This window comes from Hemitrygon akajei, chromosome 11 (genome assembly GCF_048418815.1).
Source record: "Hemitrygon akajei chromosome 11, sHemAka1.3, whole genome shotgun sequence".
In the NCBI taxonomy this organism is placed as follows: Eukaryota; Metazoa; Chordata; class Chondrichthyes; order Myliobatiformes; family Dasyatidae; genus Hemitrygon; species Hemitrygon akajei.
In genome coordinates this window covers 796,323-819,422 of record NC_133134.1, presented here as the reverse complement: position 1 = coordinate 819,422, position 23,100 = coordinate 796,323, and the positions used below count along the sequence as shown (strand labels likewise).

The 23,100-nt window shown below is 43.6% G+C and overlaps 1 protein-coding gene across 3 annotated transcripts in view; it reads right to left on the bottom strand.

Annotated features, from left to right (window-relative positions):
* The window catches only part of LOC140735215 (netrin-3-like), a 430,472-nt gene that overhangs the window by 90,011 nt on the left and 317,361 nt on the right, over positions 1 to 23,100 (bottom strand). For all 3 annotated transcript variants that reach the window (XM_073059997.1, XM_073059998.1, XM_073060000.1), the window contains one exon: positions 18,019 to 18,072. In XM_073059997.1, the coding sequence (XP_072916098.1) occupies positions 18,019 to 18,072 (54 nt within the window). The remainder of the gene's footprint in view (positions 1 to 18,018; positions 18,073 to 23,100) is intronic.

Below are 23,100 nucleotides of genomic sequence, written 5' to 3'. Positions count from 1 at the left end.
GTAATTTCCTCAAAGAATTCCAACAGATTTGTCAGGCATGATTTTCCCTTAAGAAAACAATGCTGACTTTGTCCTATATTGTCCTGTGTCACCAAGTACTCCATAACCTCATCCTTAACAATTAACTGCAACAGCTTCCCAACCACTGAGGTCAGACTAATTGGTCTATAATTTCCTTTTGGCTGCCTTCCTCCTTTCTTAAAGAGTGGAGTGACATTTGCAATCTTCCAGTCCTCTAGCACCATGCTAGAGTCAAATTATTCCCAATCCTCTGTCTCACCACTAATTTTGGTTTTGTTGTATGCCCTCACTTTTGCTTTTACATTAGCTTTGACATCTCTTGTCAGCCAGTTGTACTATTTTGTCATTTGAGTATTTCATTTTTGTAATACATCTGTCCTGCACCTTCCTTATTTTCCTCAGAAACTCACACCATTGCTGCTCTGCTGTCATCCCTTTTATCATCTCCTTCCAAGTTACTCTGGCCAACTCCTCTCTCATACCGCTGTAATTTCTTTTGCTCCACTGAAATACTGCTACTTCAGACTTTACTATCTGCCTATCAAATTTCAAGTTGAACTCAATCATATTGCGATGAGTGGCTCCTAAGGGTTGTTTTCCCTTAAGCACTCCAATCACCTCTGGTTCATTACATTACACCCAATCCAGTATAGCTGATCCCCTAGTAAGTTCACTGACAAACTGGTGCTTAACAACAACTCCTTTGCTTGCATCATCAGAAACAGCTCTCTTTCTATCTTTAAATATCTCTTTTCTGCCTTTTCAAGGTTCTTTTGAAGACCCTGACCTGGAGTTACATTCTGACGTTGGTTATTTGTGGGAATGGGACCCACTCTCAGGGCCTCATGACCGGCTGCTTTTTGATTTCCCAAGGATGAGGCCTGGAAGACGAGCACACCTTCAGAGTGCCAGATTTTTATGGCTCTGGAGACAGGCTGATTCAAGGCCTGTATCCCTGACTGAGGCGTCGCGGGAGAATACGGAACATCAGGAGCAGTGGGTTAGCTGCTGGTTGTGTGTCCAGAGACCTGAACCTTTCTGGGGCTGACTCTCTGGGTGCAAGCTTGGAAAAAGCAACGCAACAGACTTTTAAAGTCATAAATCAGCAAGTTGTTTGTTATGTCTCCGTTCTCGCTGTGAAACAGGGACACCTCTTTTTCCTTATCAGGGAGAGACAGCGAGCCTGTGATATGTCGAATCCCGGGTGAACGAGTAGTCTTTGGGGTACTGCAAATCTGCGTCTTTATTGATGCTTTGCTGCACACTTGAGTGGTCGGTGGAGGGTGTCGATATTTTTTCTGCTGGTGGGGGGAGGTCGTTGCCTTGTTGATGCTTGTGTGTCGGAGGGGGAGCTGGGGGGGGGCTTTGGGGTGCTAAAGCTTAACTGTCATTCATTCTTTGAGGCATTCCTCTGTTTTTGTGGATGTTTGGGAAGAAAAAGAATTTCAGGATGTACATTGTATTCATTTCTCTGACATTAAATGTACCTATTGAACTGCTCTGAAAAGCTATCTCATAGGCATTCAACAAACCCACTCTCTTGAAATTTATTACCAACCTGTAGGTTAAAATCTTTCATGGCTATCATAACATTGCCCTTTTCACACACCTTTTCTATTTCCTGTTGTAATCTATGGTCCACATTTCAGCTACTGTAGGGAGGTCTGTATGTAGTTGCCATCAGGGTCCTTTTACCCTTGCAGTTTCTTAACTCAACCCACAAGGATTCAACATGATTGAGAAGCTTTTAAAATCCAACAAAAGGCAACAAAAAAAAGCTGTAAGAAGGAAAAAGATGAAATATGAGGGCAGACTAACCAATAGTATAGAGCAGGATACTGAAAGTTTTTTTCAGTTTTTAAAGAGTAAAAGGGAGGAGAGAGTTGATATTGGACCACTGGAAATGGATATTGGTGAGGTAGTAATAACCATATAACAATTACAGCATGGAAACAGGCCATCTCGGCCCTTCTAGTCCGTGCCGAATGCTTACTCTCACCTAATCCCACTTACCCGCACTCAGCACATAACCCTCCATTCCTTTCCTGTCCATATACCTATCCAATTTTGCTTTAAATGACAATACCGAACCTGCATCTACCACTTCTGCTGGAAGCTCATTCCACACAGCTACCACTCTCTGAGTAAAGAAATTCCCCCTCGTGTTACCCTTAAACTTTTGCCCCCAAGTCTCAACTCATGGTCTCTTGTTTGAATCTTCACTACTCTCAATGGAAAAAGCCTATCCACATCAACTCTATCTATCCCCTTCATAATTTTAAATACCTCTATCGTCCCCCCTCAACCTTCTACGCTCCAAAGAATAAAGACCTAACTTGTTCAATCTTTCCCTGTAACTTAGGTGCTGAAACCCAGGTAACATTCTAGTAAATCTTCTCTGTACTCTCTCTATTTTGTTGACATCTTTCCTATAATTCGGTGACCAAAACTGTACAGAATACTCCAAATTCGGCCTTAACAATGCCTTGTACAATTTTAACATTACATCCCAACTCCTATACTCAATGCTCTGATTAAGGCCAACATATCAAAAGCTTTACCATACCACTACTCTCTGGCATCTCCCATCCAGCCACTGTTGAATCCATTTTACTACTTCAATATTAATACCTAACAATTGAACCTTCCTAACTAACCTTCTGTGCGGAACCTTGTCAAAGGCCTTACTGAAGTCCATATAGACAACATCCACTGCTTTACCCTCGTCAACTTTCCTTGTAACCTCTTCAAAAAATTCAATAAGATTTGTCAAACATGACCTTCCACACACAAATCTATGTTGACTGTTCCTAATCAGACCCTGTCTATCCAGATAAGTATATATACCACCTCTAAGGATACTTTCCATTAATTTACCCACCACTGATGTCAAACTGACAGGCCTATAATTGCTAGGTTTACTCTTAGAACCCTTTTTAAACAATGGAACCACATGAGCAACACGCCAATCCTCCGGCACCATCCCCGTTTCTAATGACATTTTAAATATTTCTGTCAGAGCCCCTGCTATTTCTACACTAACCTCCCTCAAGGTCCTAGGAAATATCCTGTCAGGACCTGGAGATTTATCCACTTATATATTCGTTAAAAGCGCCAGTACTTCCTCCTCTTTAATCATCATAATTTCCATAACTTCCCTACTTGTTTCCCTTACCTTACACAATTCAATATCCTTCTCCTTAGTGAATACCGAAGAAAAGAAATTGTTCAAAATCTCCCTCATCTCTTTTGGCTCCACACATAGCTGTCCACTCTGATTCTCTAAGGGACCAATTTTGTCCGTCACTATCCTTTTGCTATTAATATAACTGTAGAAACCCTTTGGATTTATTTTCATTGTACTTGCCAAAGCAACCTCGTACCTTCTTTTAGCTTTTCTAACTTCTTTCTTAAGATTCTTCTTACATTCTTTATATTCCTCGAGCACCTCATTTACTCCATGCTGCCTATATTTATTGTACATATCTCTCTTTTTCCTAACCAAGTTTCCAATATCCCTTGAAAACCATGGCTCTCTCAAACTTTTAACCTTTCCTTTCAACCTAACAGGAACATAAAGATTCTGTACCCTCAAAATTTCACCTTTAAATAACCACCATTTCTCTATTACATCCTTCCCATAAAACAAATTGTCCCAAACCACTCCTTCTAAATCCTTTCACATCTCCTCAAAGTTAACCTTTCTCTAATCAAAAACCTCAACCCTGGGTCCAGTCCTATCTTTCTCCATAATTATACTGAAACTAATGGCATTGTGATCACTGGACCCGAAGTGCTCCCCAACACATACCTCTGTCACCTGACCTATTTCATTCCCTAACAGAAGATCCAACACTGCCCCTTCTCTAGTTGGTACCTCTATGTATTGCTGCAAAAAACTATCCTGCACACATTTTACAAACTCCAAACCATCCACCCCTTTTACAGTATGGGCTTCCCAGTCTATGTGTGGAAAATTAAAATTTCCCACAATCACAACCCTGTGCTTACTACAAATATCTGCTATCTCCTTGCAAATTTGCTCCTCCAATTCTCGCTCCCCATTAGGTGGTCTATAATTCACCCCTATAAGTGTTACTACACCTTTCCCATTCCTCAATTCCACCCAAATAGTCTCCCCAGACGAGCCCTCTAATCTATCCTGCCAGAGCACTGCTGTAATATTTTCTCTGAGAAGCAACGCAACACCTCCCCCTCTCGTCCCTCCGATTCTATCCCACCTGAAGCAACGAAATCCAGGAATATTTAGTTGCCAATCACACCCTTCCTGCAACTATGTTTCACTAATAGCTACAACATCATATTTCCAGGTATCAATCCATGCTCTAAGCTCATCCACCTTTCCTACAATGCTCCTAGCATTAAAATAAATGCAGTTATGAAATTCTCCACCTCTTCCTCTCTGTTTATCTCTAACAGTACAAAGAACTTTACTGTCTTCTTTTTCTTCCTTCTCCCATACATTGTTTCCTACATTCTGGTTCCCATCCCCCTCATATCTAGTTTAAAACCACTGGAGCCTCTCTAGCAAACCTACTTGCAAGAATATTTGTCCCTCTCCAGTTCAGATGTAAACCGTCCCGCTGGAACAGGTCCCACCTTCCCTGGAAAACTGCCCAATTATCTATAAATCTGAAGCCCTCCCTCCTGCACCTTGTCTTCAGCCACGTGTTGATTTGCACTATCTTACTATTTCTAAACCCACCAGCACGTGGCACTGGTAGCAATCCTGAGATTGCTATTCTGGAGGTCCTGTCCTTTAACTTGGCACCTAGTTCCCTAAACTCACCTTTCAGGACCTCCTCACTCTTCCTACCCACGTCACTGGTCCCTACATGGACCATGACATCTGGCTGCTCACCCTCCCTCTTGAGAATACTGAGAACTCGATCAGAGATATCACGGACCCTGGCACCAGGGAGGCAACAGACCATCCGGGATTCTCGATCTCTTCCACAGAGCCTCCTAACTGTCCCCCTAACTATTGAATCCCCTATCACTACTGCTCTCCTCTTTTTCCTCCTTCCCTTCTGAGCTGAGGGTCCAGTCTCGGTGCCAGAGACACAACCACTGCAACTTGTCCCTGGTAGGTCGTCCCCACCAACAATATCCAAAACAGTATACTTATTGTTGATGGGAACGGTCACAGGGGTGCTCTGCTCTTCCTGTCTATTCCCCTTCCCTCTCCTGACAGTCACCCAACTACCAGTCTCCTGACTCTTAGGGGTGACTATCTCCCTGTAACTCCTGTTTATTTCTGCCTCTGCCTCCCGAGTGATCCGAAGTTCATCCAGCTCCAGCTCCAGTTCCCTAACATGGTTTGTCAGGAGCTGCAGCTAGATGCACCTTTTGCAGGTGTAGTCATCAGGGACAACAGTGCTCGCCCTGACTTCCCACATACTGCAAACGGAGCACTCAACTGCCCTAACTGCTGTCTCCATTACCTATTCCTCAGCTAATTAGATTAATTAAAGGAGCTTACCCGGCCTTACCTCACCTGGAGTGAAGTTCGTACTTAGCCTCTGCTCGCTATTTAAATTATCCCGCTGCCTCATGGGCTGACTTTCATGCACTTGCGCAGTTGTGCCCTGTTCAAACCTCGCCTCTGCCTGTTCTCGCCGAAGCCTGCTTGAGCCAAAGCCGACCCACTCTGCCTCAGTCCACTCCGATGATGGCCGCTGTATATTGCAGTCTTTCTTTTTAAACCTTTGGTGCGCTACGTCACGCGCCTGCGCAGTCTAGCCTCTTTGCCGTGACCAGTTAAAAAAAACAGCTTCTCTCCGAGCTTCTTTTACCTCTTCCCTCTCCACTTCTTGTTGCGATTTAAATAACTGTTGAAAACTTCCTTTCCTTTTTAAACCTTTGGCGTGCTACGTCACGCACCTGCGCAGTCTAGCCTCTTTGCCACGATCAGTTTAAAAAAAAAAGTTTCTCTCCGAGCTTCTTTTACCCCTTCCCTCTCCGCCTCTTGCTGCGATTTTAATGGGGGACAAAGAACTGGCAGATGAACCTAATGGGTACTTTGCACCTGTCTTTACTGTGGGAGATGCTGGCAGTATGCCAGAGGTCTGTGAGTGTCAGGGAGCAGGAGTGAGTGCCATTGCTCCATTGCTATTACAAAGGAAAAAGTTACAGGCAAACTCAAAGGTCTTAAGGTGGATAAGTCACCTGGGCCAGATGAACAATATTCTGGAGTCCTGAGAGAGGTTGCTGAAGAGAGAACGGATGCATTGGCTGTGAACTTTCAAGAATCACTTGATTCAGGCATGGTTCCGGAGGACTGGAAGATTGCAAATGTCATTCCGCTCTTTAAGAAAGGAGGAAGACAAGAGAGAGGAAATTATAGGCCAGTTAGACTAACCTCAGTGTTTGGAAAAGTGTTGGAATCTTTTATTAACAATGAGGTTTCAGTGTACTTGGAGATTAATGATTAAAAAAAAGTCAGAGTCAGCATGGTCTCTGTCAAGGGAAATCTTGCCTTACAAACTCTACAAATCTCTGGTGAGACTGCACTTAGAGTATTGTGTTCAATTCTGGTCACCTCATTATAGGAAGGATGTGGACGCTATGGAGAGGATGCAGAGGAGATTTACCAGGATGTTGCCTGGATTGGAGAACAAGTCATATGAAGCAAGGTTAGCAGAGCTGGGACTTTTCTCTTTGGAGCGTAGAAGAATGAGAGGGGACTTGATAGAGGTCTACAAGATAATGAGAGGCATAGATGGGGTGGATAGTCAGTACCTGTTTCCCAGGGCACCAATAGCAAACACCAGAGGGCACAGGTACAAAATTAAGGGAGGGAATTTTAGGGGAGACATCAGGGGTAAGTTTTTTACACAGGGGGTTGTGAGTGCCTGGAATGACTTGCCAGGGATGGTGGTGGAGGCTAAAACATTAGGGGTATTTAACAGCATCTTGGACAGGCACATGGATGAAAGAAAAAAGGAGGGTTATGGGGTAGTGTGGGTTTAGTACTTTTTTTTAAGGATTATATGGGTCGGCACAACATGGAGGGCTGAAGGGCCTGTACTGTACTGTAGTATTCAATGGTTCAATGGTTCTATGGTTCTAAATCTGTTAGAGTTCTTTGAGGAAGTAACAAGCAGGGTGAACAAAGGAAGGCGGTGGATGTCATTTACCTGGATTTTCAGAAGGCGTTTGATAAGGTGCCAAACATGAGGCTGTTTAACAAGATAAAAGTGTATAGTGTTACAGGAAATATACTGGCATGGATAGTGGAATGGCTGACAGGCAGGAGGTAGTGAGTAGGAATAAAGAGGACCTTTTCTGGTTGGCTGCCAGTGACTAGTGGTGTTCCTTGGGTGTCAGTATTGAGTCTGCTACTTTTCACATTGTTTATCAATGATTTAGACAATGGAATTGATGGCTTTGTGGCAAAGTTTGTGGATGATACAAAGATAGGTGGAGGGGTAGGTAGTGCTGAAGAAGCAATGCGATTGCAGCAGGACTTGACAAATTGGAAGAATGGGCAAAAAATTGGCAGATCAAACTCAGTGTTGGGAAATGTATGATAATGCATTTTGGTAAAAGGAACAATAGTGCAGACTATTAACTAAATGGGGAGAAGGTTCAAACATCAGAGGTGCAGAGGGACTTAGGAGTTCTTGTGCAAGACTCTCAGTAGGTTACTTTACAGGTTGAGTCTGTGGTAAAGAAGTCAAATGCAATGTTGCCATTTATTTCAAGGGGAATGGAATATAAAAGCAAGGAGACAATGCTGAGTCTTTTTAAGACACTAGTCATGCTGCACTTAAAGTATTGTCAACGGTTTTGGGCTCCATATCTCAGAAAGGATGTGTTGTCATTGGGGAGAGTCCAGAGGAGGTTCACAAAGATGATTCTGAGAATGAAGGGTTTAGTACATGAGCAGCATTTGGCAGCTTTGGCCTGTACCTACTGGAATTTAGAAGAATGTGGGGGATCTCATTGAAACCTATTGAATGTTGAAAGGACTAGATAGGGTGGATGTGGAGAGGAGGTTTCCTGTGGTGGGGAGTATCAAGAACTAGAGGGCACAATCTCAAAATTGAGGGGCAACATTTTAGAACAGAGATAAGGAAGAATTTTTTTTGGCAAGTGAGTGTGAATCTGTGGAAAGCTCTGCCACAAACTGCAGTGGAGGCCGAGTCTGTGGGTATAATTAAGGCAGAAGATAATAGTTTCCCGATCAGTCAGGGCATGAAAGGATATAGAGAGAAGGAAGGTGTCTGGAGTTGAGTGGGATCCTGGATCAGCCATGGCGGAGCAAACTCAATGGGCTGAATGCCCTAATTCTGCTCCTATGTCTTATGGTCTTATCTAACAGTTGTTATTGAAGTCTATTTTTCCTTTTGTTTTTACTAAAATATTTATGGAGTATATTAATCTTAAACACCATTTTCTCCTTTTCCAAACCAATTCTCTGGCACGTTGTCAGGAACCTTACATTCAATGTGTATTTTGGCTCTTTTTTGATGTTTTCATCCATTTTTCCTGTCTCTGTAATTGGCTGAGTTCTCCTGTCTACCAAACCTTTGAATGTTTTAAAAGCTTTCTTCTTCTTCCTCATGGTCCCCACGGAATAGGATTGGCATCTGCTATTTTTAATGTGTTTTTGTTTTCAATAGTATGTCTACCATCACCTCCTCACATGTTCCACTGGAGATGAAGGAATCTGTCAACCTCCTGAAGCCTCTTCTGTCTTTAACAGTAACAACATCTCAGCCTCATACCCCTGCCTTAACTCCTCACTGACCTCCTGGAGCCTCTTCTGCCTTTAAGACGATCAACATCTCCTTGGCTCTTGATATACCAGACTAATTAAACTCTGTTTAATTGGGTTGTTTCACCATGCTCAGTCTTTTGCAGAAGAGGCTTTTGGTTTTCCTCCTACAGTCATTCTAGTTTTAACATATTTTATTTGTATTTTCCACTGGGAGGATAGCATCTCCTTCACTATCTCATCAAATCCTGACATTCCCAACATTCCTACCACATCATTCCCTGGTCTTCTGTACACATGGGAATATAAACAAAATCCCCACAATCTCCCTCTAAACCCAGACCTTCTTGTGTGTACTGAATTGAATTGAATTGAATTGAATTTATTTAAATTTTATATCTGTCCTACAACATGAGAGAGTAAAAATCTTTGTGTTAAGACTCCATTGCAATGTACAGACATGTGAATTTATAAATCTACTGGGTTGTAGAAAGAAGCTGTCCTGTAGCCTGTTGATCCTGGCTTTAATCTTGCGGTCCCATTTGCCAAGTGGAAGCTGCTGAAACAGTTTATGGTTGGGGTGACTGGTGACCCCAATGATCTTCCAGACCTTCTTTCTGCACCTGCCTCTGTAAATGTCCTCAATGGAGGGAAGCTCACATCCACAGATGAGCCAGGCTGTTTACAATACTCTCTGCTGTGCTTTGCGATCAAGGTTGGTACAGTTCCCATACCAGGCAGTGATACAGCCACTCAGGACACTCTCAATTGTGTCCATGTAGAAGGTCTTGAGGATTTGAGGTCTTGAGAAGGTCTTGTGGTACAATCAGGAGGAGGAGCGCCTCATCCTTTGGATACATTGCCCACAACTGAACACAATAACCTAGATAGGCTGTGGACAAATGAAGTATCACCCCTTGTTCTCCTTATTCTACATATGAAATTTGTAGAATATGAAATTTCATCAGCTTTCCCACTGTGTCTATTACCTGCATATAAGCTTCTGAAGTATCTTACACTCAGGCTCACAAATCTCTTTTCTTCTCCACAAATCCTGTTTCCTCTTTCTTTAGAGCTTATTTTTCTCTCTTTCTTTCCCCTCTCTCTCCTTCCCACCCTCTCTCTCTCTTTCCCCCTCTCCTTCTGTAGCTTTGTATCTACCTCCTGCCTATTCTGCTGAGAGAGGTTACAATAGAAATAGTGATATTTGCCACAATCATTAGATGTGTGTCTGTGTATAGGTGTCTGTAGAAATGACAATATTACCTTCTTGTCTGGAAAAGGGAGTATTGGTTTATTATTGTCACATGTACTGAGATGCAGTGAAAAGCTTTTGTTTGTTAGACCCATTCAGATCATGCCATACATAAATACACTGTGGTAGTAAAAATAAATTGAAGAATATACTGTTACAGCTACAGAGAAAGTGCAGTGCAGGGAGACCAATAAAGTGCAAGAATCACAATGTTATAGATCTGAGAGATAGAGTTCAGTTTTAGCATGTAAGAACTCTGTAAAAAAATCTTGCAACTGTAGGGCAGAAGTTATCCTTTACTCTGGTGGTACGTGCTTCCAGGTTTTGTATCTCTTGCAGAGAGGAGAAGAGTGGATGATAGGGATGGGAGAGGTCCTTGATTATGTTGTCATCAAGAAATGTGGATGTCATAGTGAGAGACAGACACAGAGATGACATAGAGAGACAGTTATGTCATAAAGGGAAAGAGATGTCATAGAGGGACAGAGAGACAAAGTATTTTGCATCAGTCTTCACTTTGGAAGACACTAGCAGTATAGTAGAAGTTCCAGGTGGGTCAGAGGTAATTAAATGTGTGATGATACCATTACAAGAGAGAAGGTTCTTAGGAAACTGAAAGATCTGAAGGTAGATCAGTTACCTGGACCAAACGGTGTGCACCCCAGGGTTCTGAAGGAGGTGGCTGAAGAGACTGTGGAGGCATTAGAATTGATCTTTCAAGAGTCACTAGATTCTGAAATAGTTCCAGAAGATTGGAAAATTGGAAATATCACTCCAATCTTCAAGAATGGAGAGAGGAAGAAGAAAGTAAACTATAGGCCAGATAGTCTGATCTCAGTGGCTGGGAAGAGGCTGGAGTCGATTGTTAAAGATGAGGGTTTGTGGTACTTGGAGGCACATGACAAAATAGGCCATAGTCAGCATAGTTTCCTCAAAGGAAAATCTTGCCTGACAAATTGATTGGAATTCTTTGGAGAAATAAGAAGCAGAATAGACAAAGGAGTATCGGTTGATGTTATGTACTTGGATTTTCAGAAGACCTTTGACAAAGTGCCACGAGGCTCCTTAACAAACAATGAGCCCGTGGTATTGCAGGAAAGATTCTAGCATGGATAAAGCAGTGCTGATTGACAGGAGGCAAAGAGTAAGAATAAAGGCAGCCTTTCTGTTTGGCTGCTGGTGACGAGGGGTGTTCCACAGGGGTCTGTGTGGGATCAGTTCTTTTATGCTATATGTCAATGATTTGGACGATAGAATTGATGGCTTTATTGCAAATTTTGCAGACTATATGAAGATACATTGAGGAGCAGGTAGTTTTGAGGAAGTAGAGAGGCGTTTAAGGAAATGGGGTTTTAAACTCCCTATACCGACAATCTTGCTGGCAAACATGCAGTCTCTGGTGAATAAAATTGATGATCTCAGAGCCAGGATGCTGAATCAGAGGGACATTAGGACTGCATGTGTCCTTTGTTTCACGGAATCTTGGTTAACCCCTTCCATACTGGATGCAGCGATCCAGATCGATGGGTTTACTATACACCATCAGGATAGATCTATAGAGTCTCTCTAAAGCAGAGGTGGAGGAATATGCCCCATGATCAACTCTTCTTGGTGCACAAATATATCAGTGCTGACCAGATGTGGAATATCTAGCACTAAAGTGCCATCCTTTTTATCTACCTTCGTTTTGGGAGATTTTAACCAGGCCTGTCTGAAAAACTCACTAAGCAACTACCATCAACAGATCACTTGCAATACAAGAGGAAACAACACACTGGACTTTGCTAGACCACCAGCAAGAATGCCAACCATGCTATTCCACGCCCTCACTTTGGGAAGTCTGATCACCTGGCTGTACTTCTACTCCCTGAGTATAGACAGAGACTGAAGACTGCAGCACCAGCAGTGAGGACCAAGAAAGTATGGACAAGGGAAGCACAGGAGTGCCTACAGGACTGCTTTGAGTTGGTGAACTGTACTGTATTCAGGGATTCATCTTTAAACCTGGATGAGTATGCTGCAGTTGTTAACAGATTCAGATTTCTGGATCATTGCAGCTTCTTTTGGGGCAGGTGTGACCTGTACAAAAAGGACGGGTTGTACTTGAATCCCAGGGGGACCAATATCCTGGTGGGGAGGTTTGCTAAGGCTACTGGGGAGAGTTAAAACTAGAACTGCTGGGGTGGGGGGGGGGGGGTTGGAACCAAACTGAAGAGACGGAGTAAGAGGTGGATGGCTCACAAATAGAGAAAGCTTGGAGACAGTGTGAAAGGGAGGATAGAGAAGGGTCGTGCTCAGACCAATGGTTTGATATGTGTCTATTTTACTGCAAGGAGTATTAAGAACAAAGTGGATGAGCTTAGAGCATGAATCAGTACTTGGAGCTACGATGTTGTGGCCATTACAGAGACTTGGATGGCTCAGGGGCAGGAATGGTTACTTCGAGTGCCAGGCTTTAGATGTTTGAGAAAGGCAGGGAGGGAGGCAAAAGAGGTGGGGGCATGGCACTGCTGATCAGAGATAGTGTCACGGCTGCAGAAAAGGAGGAAGTCATTGAGGGATTGTCTACAGAGTCTCTGTGGGTGAAAGTTAGGAACAGGAAGGGGTCAGTAACTCTACTGATTGTTTTTTATAGACCACCCAATAGTAACAAGGATATCGAGGAGCGCAGATAGGGAGACCGATTCTGGAAAGGTGTAAAAATAACAGGGTTGTCATGGGGAGAGATTTTAATTTCCCAAATATCGATTGGCATGTCCCTAGAGCGAGGGGTTTAGATGGGGTGGAGTTTGTTAGGTGTGTTCCGGAAGGTTTCTTGACACAATAGGTAGATAAGCCTACAAGAGGAGAGGCTGTACTTGATCTGGTATTGGGAAATGAACCTGGTCACGTGTCAGATCTCTCAGTGGGAGGTTGGTCATCAGTGGTATGCCTCAGGGATCTGTTCTGGGACTCCTGCTCTTTGTGATTTTTATAAATGACCTGGATGAGGAAGTGGAGGGATGGGTTAGTAAATTTGCTGATGACACAAAGGTTGGGGGTGTGGGGAATAGTGTTGAGGGCTGTCAGAGGTTACAGCAGGACATGATAGGATGCAAAACTAGGCCGAGAAGTGGCAGATGGAGTTCAACCCAAGTAAGTGTGAAGTGGTTCATTTTGGTAGGTTGACTCTGTGGTTAAGGCGGCATACAGTGTATTGGCCTTCATCAGTCATGGGATTGAGTTTAGGAGCTGAGAGGTAATGTTACAGCTATACAGGACCCTAGTCAGTCCCAACTTGGAGTACTGTGCTCATTTCTGGTCACCTCACTACAGGAAGGAAATGGAAACCATAGAAAGGGTGCAGAAGAAATTTACAAGGATGTTGCCTGGATTGGGGAGCATGCCTTATGAGAATAGGTTGAGTGAACCTGGCCTTTTCTCCTTGGAGCGACAGAGGATGAGAGGTGACTTAATAGATGTGTACATGGTGATGAGAGGCATTGATCGTGTGGATAGTCAGCGGCTTTTTCCCAGGGCTGAAATAGCTAGCATGAGAGGGGACAGTTTTAAGGTCCTTGGAAGTAGAAACAGAGGAGATGTTAGGGGTATGTTGTTTACGCAGAGAGTGGTGAGTGCGTGGAATGGGCTGCCAGCAATGGCGGTGGAGGTGGATATGATAGGGTCTTTTAAGAGACTCCTGGAGAGGTACATGGAGCTCAGAAAAATAGAAGGCTATGGGTAACAATAAGTAATTTCTAAGGTAAGGACATGTTCGGCACAGCTTTGTGGACCGAAGGGCCTGTATTGTGCTGTAGGCTTTCTTTGTTTCTATGTTTCATTAAAACCTGTGTGGATGAGTGCGTGCCCACAAAGACTTACTGTACATTCCCAAACCAAAAGCCATGGATGAACCAAGAGGTATGTCGTCTGCTGAAGTCTAGATCTGTGGCATTCAAATCTGGTGACTCAGGCCTTTACCAGAAAACCAGGTATGATTTTCACAGAGCTATTTCAAGGGCCAAGAAACAATTTCGAATGAGGTTGGAGGCGACATCAGATGCACAGCAACTTTGGCAGGGTCTGCAAGACATTACTTCCTACAAAGCTAAACCCAATAGTATGAAAGGCAGCGATGCTTCACTACTAGATGAACTCAACACCTTCAATGCATGCTTTGAAAGGGAGAACACAACTACAGCTGTGAAGATCCCTGAAGACCCTATGATATCTGTCTCAGAGGCTGATGTTAGACTGTCTTTAAAGAGAGTGAACCGTTGCAAAATGGAAGGTCCCGATGGAGTACCTGGTAAGGCTCTGTAAATCTGTGCCAACCAACTAGCGGGAGTATTTAAGGACATTTTCAACCTCTCACTGCTACAGGTGCAAGTTCTCACTTGCTTCAAAAAGGCAACAATTATACTAGTGCCTCAGGAGAAATATGTGGGCTGCCTTAATGACTATTAGAACATAGAACATAGAATAGTACAGCACATTACAGGCCCTTCGGTCCCCAATGTTGTGCCAACCCTCAAACCCTGCCTCACATATAACCCCCCACCTTAAATTCCTCCATATATCTGTCTAGTAGTCTCTTAAACTTCACTAGTTTATCTGCCTCCACCACTGACTCAGGCAGTGCATTCCACACACCAACCACTCTCTGAGTGAAAAACCTTCCTCTAATATCCCCCATGAACTTCCCTCCCCTTACCTTAAAGCCATGTCCTCTTGTATTGAGCAGTGGTGTCCTGGGGAAGAGGCGCTGGCTGTCCACTCTGTCTATTCCTCTTAATATCTTGTACACCTCTATCATGTCTCCTCTCATCCTCCTTCTCTACAGAGAGTAAAGCCCTAGCTCCCTTAATCTCTTATCAGAATCCACACTCTCTAAACCAGGCAGCATCCTGGTAAATCTCCTCTGTACCCCTTCCAATGCTTCCACATCCTTCTTATAGTGAGGCGACCAGAACTGGACACAGTACTCCAAGTGTAACCTAACTAGAGTTTTATAGAGCTGCATCATTACATCGTGTCTCTTAAACTCTATCCCTCGACTTATGAAAGCTAACACCCCATAAGCTTTCTTAACTACCCTATCTACCTGTGAGGCAACTTTCAGGGATCTGTGGACATATACCCCCAGATCCCGCTGCACCTCCACACTACCAAGTATCCTGCCATTTAATTTGTACTCTACCTTGGAGTTTGTCCTTCCAAAGTGTATCACCTCACACTTCTCCGGGTTGAACTCCATCTGCCACTGCTCAGCCCACTTCTGCATCCTATCAATGACTCTCTGCAATCTTCGACAATCCTTTACACTATCTACAACACCACCAACCTTTGTGTCGTCTGCAAACTTGCCAACCCACCCTTCTACCCCCATATCCAGGTCGTTAATAAAAATCACGAAAAGTAGAGGTCCCAGAACAGATCCTTGTGGGACACCACTAGTCACAACCCTCCAATCTGAATGTACTCCCTCCACCACAACCCTCTGCCTTCTGCAGGCAAGCCAATTCTGAATCCACCTGGCCAAACTTCCCTAGATCCCATGCCTTCTGATTTTCTGTATAAGCCTACCGTGTGGAACCTTGTCAAATGCCTTACTAAAATCCATGTAGATCACATCCACTGCACTACCCTCATCTATATGCCTGGTCACCTCCTCAAAGAACTCTATCAGGCTTGTTAGGCATGATCTACCCTTCACAAAGCCATGCTGACTGTCCCTGATCAGATCATGATTCTCTAAATGCTCATAGATCCTATCTCTAAGAACCTTTTCCAACAGCTTTCCCACCACAGATGTAAGGCTCACTGGTCTACAATTACCTGGACTATCCCTACTACCTTTTTTGAACAAGGGGACAACATTTGCCTCCCTCCAGTCCTCCGGTACCATTCCTGTTGACAACGATGACACAAAGATTATAACCAGGATCTCAGCAATCTCTTCCCTCGGCTCGTGGAGCAGCCTGGGGAATATTCCATCAGGCCCTGGGGACTTATCCGTCCTAATGTATTTTAACAACTCCAACACCTCCTCTCCCTTAATATCAACATGCTCCAGACCATCAACCTCACTCACATTGTCCTCACCGTCATTAAGTTCCCTCTCATTGGTAAATACCAAAGAGAAGAATTCATTGAGGACCTCGCTCACTTCCACAGCCTCCAGGCACATCTTCCCACTTTTATCTCTAATCAGTCCTACCTTTACTCCTGTCATCCTTTTGTTCTTTACATAATTGAAGAATGTCTTGGGATTTTCCTTTACCCTTCTCATGCCCTCTTCTTGCTCTTCTCAGCCCCTTCTTAAGCTCCTTTCTTGCTACCCTATATGCCTCAATAGACCCATCTGATCCTTGCTTCCTAAACCTCATGTATGCTGCCTTCTTCCACCTGACTAGTTTTTCCACTTCACTTGTCATCCATGGTTCCTTCATCCTACCATTCTTTATCTTCCTCACCAGGACAAATTTATCCCTAACATCCTCAAAAGATCCTTAAACATCGACCACATGTCCATAATACATTTCCCTGCAAAAACATCATCCCAATTCACACACAGAAGTTCTAGCTTTATAGCCTCATAATTTGCCCTTCCTCAATTAAAAATTTTCCTGTCCTCTCTGTTTCTATCCTTTTCCATGATAATGCTAAAGGCCAGGGAGTGGTGATCACTGTTCCCCAGATCCTCACCCACTGACAGATCTGTGACCTGACCTGGTTCGTTTCCTAATACTAGGCATTCCCCCTAGTCATCCTGTCAACATACTGTGACAGGAATCCATCCTGGACACACTTAACAAACTCTGCCCCATCTTTACCCTTGGAACTAATCAAGTGCCAATCAATATTAGGGAAGTTAAAGTCACCCATGATAACAACCCTGTTATTTTTGCACCTTTCCAAAATCTGCCTCCCAATCTGCTCCTCGGTATCTCTGCTGCTACCAGGGGGCCTATAGAATACCCCCAGTAGAGTAACTGCTCCCTTCCTGTTCCTGACTTCCACCCATACTGACTCAAAAGAGGGTCCTGCTACATTACCCACCCTTTCTGCAGCTGTAGTAGTATTCCTGACTAGTAATGCCACCCCTCCTCCCCTTTCCCTCCCCCCTCTATCCCTTTCAAAGCACTGAAAACCAGGAATATTGAGAATCCATTCCTGCCCTGGTGCCAGCCAAGTCTCCGTAATGGCCACTACATCATAATTCCATGTATGTATCCAAGCTCTCAGTTCATCGCCTTTGTTCCTGATGCTTCTTGCATTGAAGTACACACACTTTAGCCCTTCTACCTTACTACCTTTCCACCCTTTATTCTGCTTCTCTTTCATCAAAGCCTCTCTATATGTTAGATCTGGCTTTACTCCATGCACTTCCTTCACTGCTCTATTGCTCTGGGTCCCATCCCCCTTGCAAATTAGTTTAAACCCTCCCGAACCATGCTATCAAACCTACCTGCAAGGATATTGCTCCCCCTCGAGTTCAGGTGCAACCCATCCAATCTGTACAGGTCCCACCTTCCCCAGAAGAGATCCCAATGATCCTAAAATCTAAAACCCGCGCCCTGTACCAGCTCCTCAGCCACGTATTCAACCGCTATCTCCTCCAATTCTTACCATCACTATCACGTAGCACTGGCAGCAATCCTGAGAATAGAGATTTACAGATGAACTGTTGTTACTGGATTAGAGGAAATGGGGTTAGATGTGATGCTAAGGTTTTCAGCCTTGCTTTCACTAAATAGCAGATTTTCTATCTGCTGATTGCATTTATTACGCAATGCTCATTTTTATTTGAGCTATGTCCTAGTAATGGAGATATCTGGTCTGTGAAATGATTGTAACATCATTTTAGTGAGTTTGACTCAGAACTGACAAGCTTCACCCAGGATTTCTTTTTCAATACATTATCAATTATTTGCATTACAGATAAACAACTTCTCTTTTCAGGACTATCCCTACACATAACTCCAGTGCCAGGTATCAACAGAAACTTGCCACTCACCAATAGGTTCAACAGTACTGCTTGCCACCGACCTTGGCGACGCTGTTGGGATCTCTGTGAAAATGAAGAATAAGAGATGTTCAGCTGGACAGCTTGGAATCAATGTACAGTAGCCCCTGAACTTGAGCCAGACAGAGCATTTAAAAGCCCCGAAACTACAGTGATCATTTCATCAGCAATTAGAATCAATCTGTGGATTTCAGGAAGTGCTTGAATAAAGGACATGACTGTGTAACAGATGAGGGAGGGAGTGACCACACCAAGGGAGAAAGTGAGTAAGCAGGATAAAGGAAAGAGAGTAAGAGAGACAGAGAATGAGTGTGATAGATGGAACATAGCATAGGAAATAGAACATGAAGTAATTCACACAGCAAGTGTGAACAAAAAAAATGTGAGTGTGAGATGGGAATGAGGTGTGAGGGGCAGGGTGAATATGAGAGACAGTAACTGTGAGGGAGAGAGTGTGTAAGGGACAACAGTGAGAGATGAGAATGAGGGTTAGAGACAGAATGAGCTATAGAATAAGTGTGAGGGACAGTGAAAGAATGAGTGTGAGGGAGTGACTATGAGGGATAAATGCTATTGTGAATAATGGAAGCAGTGAAATTCATGGCACGGGAGGGGAGGCAAAAGATTAAGACAATTTAGTGTTGGGGGATTCAATTGTAAGAGAAGCAAAGAGGCATTTCCCTGGACACAAATAAGATTACTAGGAAGTTTTTTGCCTCCCTGGTGCCAGGCTCATGGATGCCGCAGAGAGAGTGAAGAACAGCCAGAGGCTATGGTTCATACTGGGACAACTGACATCAATAATCCTGTAACATGGATGAAAGGGTTAGCTCATAGATAAAATAGAAGGCAATCTAAGGTCAAAATCATTGGCATAGTTTTGTTGTCATGTAGAGGAAAAGGAGGATGTCCAATGAATGTGTAATTAGTGCAGGTGGGACATCTTTAGATTTCTCTGATTATGTTTGTCTTCATTAGCTGGGGCATTGAGTATAAAAGTCAGTAAATCATCTTGCAGCTGTACAAAACATTAGTATGGCCACACTTGGAGCATTGTGTGCAGTTCTGGTCACACCATTACAAGAAGGATGTCAAAGCTTTGGAGAAGGTGCTGAGGAGGTACACCAGGATACTTTCTAAATTGGAGGGCATGAGTGACAAGGAGAGGATGACCATAACACCATAAGATATAGGAGCAGAAATAGGTCATTTGGCCAATCGAGTCTGCTTTAATGTTTCGTTATGGCTGATCCATTTCCTGCTCAGCTTCATTCTCTTGCCTTCTCCTTAACACTTCATGGCCTGACTAATCAAGAACCTATCAACCTCTGCCTTAAATATACCGAATGATTTGGCCTCCACAGCCAACGGTGGAAATGAATTCTACAGGTTCACCACTCTCTGGATAAATAAATTCCTCCTCATCTCCATTACAAATGGATGACCCTCTATTCTGAGGCTATGCTCTCTGGTCCTAGATTCCCCCCACATAGGAAAGATCCTCCCCACATCCACTCTATCTATGCCTTTAAACATGTAGTAGATTTCAATTTTAAATTTCACCCCCTCCCCTCCCCCCCATTCTTCTGAATTCCAGTGAGTACAGGCCCAAAGCCATTAATTGGTCCTCTTATGGTAACCCTTTCATTCCCAGAATCATTCTTGTGAACCTCCTCTGAACCCTTTCCAGTGTCAGCACATCCTTTCTTAGATAAGGTGCCCAAAGATAGGCAGGTGATAGGCAGTGAAGGTGGATGTGCTCAGACCAACGGTTTGAGGTGTGTCTATTTTAACACAAGGAGTATTGTGAACAAAGCGGATGAGTTTAGAGCGTGGATCAGTACTTGGAGCTATGATGTGGTGGCCATTACAGAGACTTGGTTGGCTCAGGGACAGGAATGGTTACTTCAAGTGCCGGGTTTTAGATGTTTCAGAAAAGACAGGGAGGGAAGCAAATGAGGTGGGGGCATGGCAGTATTGATTACTATTGAACCCTAATGTGTCACTGCCGCAGAACAGGTGGATGTCATAGAAGGATTGTCTACAGAGTCTCTGTGGGTGGAGGTTAGGAACAGGAAGGGGTCAATAACTCTACTGTGTGTTTTTTAAAGGCTGCTCAATAGTAACAGGGATATTGAAGAGCAGACAGAGAAACAGATCCTGGAAAGGTGTAATAATAAGAGTTATCATGGTGGGAGATTTTAATTTCCCAAATATCAATTGGCATCTCCCTAGAGCAAGGGGTTTAGATGGGGTGGAGTTTGTTAGGTGTGTTCAGGAAGGTTTCTTGAGACAATATGTAGATAAGCCTACAAGAGGAGGGACTGTACTTGATTTGGTATTGGGAAATTAACCTGGACAGGTGTCAGATCTCTCAGTGGGAGAGCATTTTGGAGATAGTGATCATAATTCTATCTCCTTTACGATAGCATTGGAGAGAGATAGGAACAGACAAGTTAGAAAAGCATTTAATTGGAGTAAGGGGAATTATGAGGCTATCAGACAGGAACTTGGAAGCTTAAATTGGGAACAGATGTGCTCAGGGAAATGTATGGAAGAAATGTGGCAAATGTTCAGGGGATATTTGTGTGGAGTTCTGCATAGGTACGTTCCAATGAGACAGGGAAGTTATGGCAGGGTACAGGAACGGTAGTGTACAAAGGCTGTAGTAAATCTAATCAAGAAGAAAAGAAAAGCTTATGAAAGGTTCGGAGAGCTAGGCAATGTTAGAGATCCAGAAGATTATAAGGCTAACAGGAAGGAGCTTAAGAAGGAAATTAGGAGAGCCAGAAGGGGCCATGAGAAGGCTTTGGCAGGCAGGAATACGGAAAACCCCAAGGCATTCTACAAGTATGTACAAGTATGAGGATAAGACATGAGAGATAGGACCAATCAAGCGTGACAGTGGAAAAGTGTGCATGGAACCAGAGGAGATAGCAGAGGTACTTAATGAATACTTTACTTCAGTATTCAGAACATGTAGATATTAAGAAAGAGGATGTTCTGGAGTTTCTGGAAAGCATCAAGTTGGATAAGTTGCCAGGACCGGATGAGATGTACCCCAGGCTACTGTAGGAGATGAGGGAAGAGATTGCTGAGCCTCTGGCAACAATCTTTGCATCATCAATGGGGACGGGAGAGGTTCCAGAGGATTGGAGGGTTGTGGATGTTGTTCCCTTATTCAAGAAAGGGGTTAGAGATAGCCCAGAAAATTACAGACCAGTGAGTCTTACCTCAGTGGTTGGTAAGTTGATGGAGAAGATCCTGAGAGGCAGGATTTATGAACATTTGGAGAGGTATAATATGATTAGGAATAGTCAGCATGGCTTTGTCAATGGCAGGTCGTGCCTTATGAGACTAATTGAATTTTTTGAGGATGTGACTAAACACGTTGATGAAGGAAGAGCAGTAGATGTAGTGTATATGGATTTCAGCAAGGCATTTGATAAGGTCCCCCATGCAAGGCTTATTGAGAAAGTAAGGAGGCATGGAATCCAAGGGAACATTGCTTTGTGGACCCAGAACTGGTTTGCCCACAGAAGGCAAAGAGTGGTTGTAGACGGGTCATATTTTGTATCGAGGTCTTTAACCAGTGGTGTGCCTCAGAGATCTGTTCTGGGACCCTTACTGTTCATGATTTTTATAAATGACCTGGATGAGGAAGTGGAGGGATGGGTTAGGGTTAGTATGTTTGCTGATGACACAAAGGTTGGGAGGTTGTGGATAGTGTGGAGGGCTGTCAGAGGTTACAGCGGGACATTGATAGGATGCAAAACTGGGCTGAGAAGTGGCAGATGGAGTTCAACCCAGATAAGTGTGAAGTGGTTCATTTTGGTAGGTCAAATATGATGGCAGAATATAGTATTAATGGTAAGACTCTCGGTAGTGTGGAGGATCAGAGGGATCTTGGGGTCCAAGTCTATAGGACGCTCAAAGCAGCTGCACAGGTTAACTCTGTGGTTAAGCAGGTATACAGTGTATTGGCCTTCATCAATTGTGGAATTGAATTTAGGAGCCAAGAGGAAATGTTGCAGCTATATAGGACCCTGCTCAGACCCCACTTGGAGTACTCTGCTCAGTTCTGGTCACCTCACTACAAGAAGGATGTGGAAACCATAGAAAGGGTGCAGAGGAAATTTACTAGGATGTTTTCTGGATTGGGGAGCATGCCTTCTGAAAACAGGCTGAGTGAACTCGGCCTTTTCTCCTTGGAGCGACAATGAGAGGTGACCTGATTGAGGTGTATAAAATGATGAGAGGTATTGGTCATGTGGATAGTCAGAAGCATTTTCCCAGGTCTGAAATGGCTGCCACAGGAGGGCACAGGTTTAAGGTGCTTGGGAGAAGGTACAGAGGAGATGTCAGGGTTAAGTTTTTTATGCAGAGAGTGGTGAGTGCATGGAATGGGCTGCCGGCAACTGTGGCGGAGGCGGATACGATAGGGTCTTTTAAGAGACTTTTGGATAGGTACATGGAACTTAGAAAAATAGAGGGCTATTGGTAACCTTAGTAATTTCTAAGGTAGAGATATGTTCGGCACAACTTTGTGGACCGAAGGGCCTGTATTGTGCTGTAAGTTTTCTATGTCTTCTAAAACTGTTCACAATACTCCAAGTGAGGCTTCAGCAGTGCTTTATAAAGCTTCAACATTACATCCTTGTTTTTATATTCTGGTCCACTTGAAATGAATGTCAACATTGCATTTGGCTTCCTTATCACAGACTCAGCCTGCAAGATAACCTTTAGAGAATCCTGCACATGGGCTTCCAAATCCCTTTGCACCTTGTATTTCTGAATTTTTTTGTTGCATGACAGCGGGTACAGAGGGTGTCAAAAAGGAGGAGGTTTTTAAATAAACTATTTCAATCATATTGAGGAAGAATGTCAAATCAGGACAAAAAGGATGTGACAACTTGTCCAAAGAGTTAAACAGTACAGAAACAGGCCCTCTGGACCACTGTGTCCATAGAGTTATACAGAACAGAAACAGGTCATTTAGCCCATCTAGTCTCTTCAGCCCACCATATCCAGAGAGATAAACAGTACAGAAACAGGCTATTTGGCTTATCATGT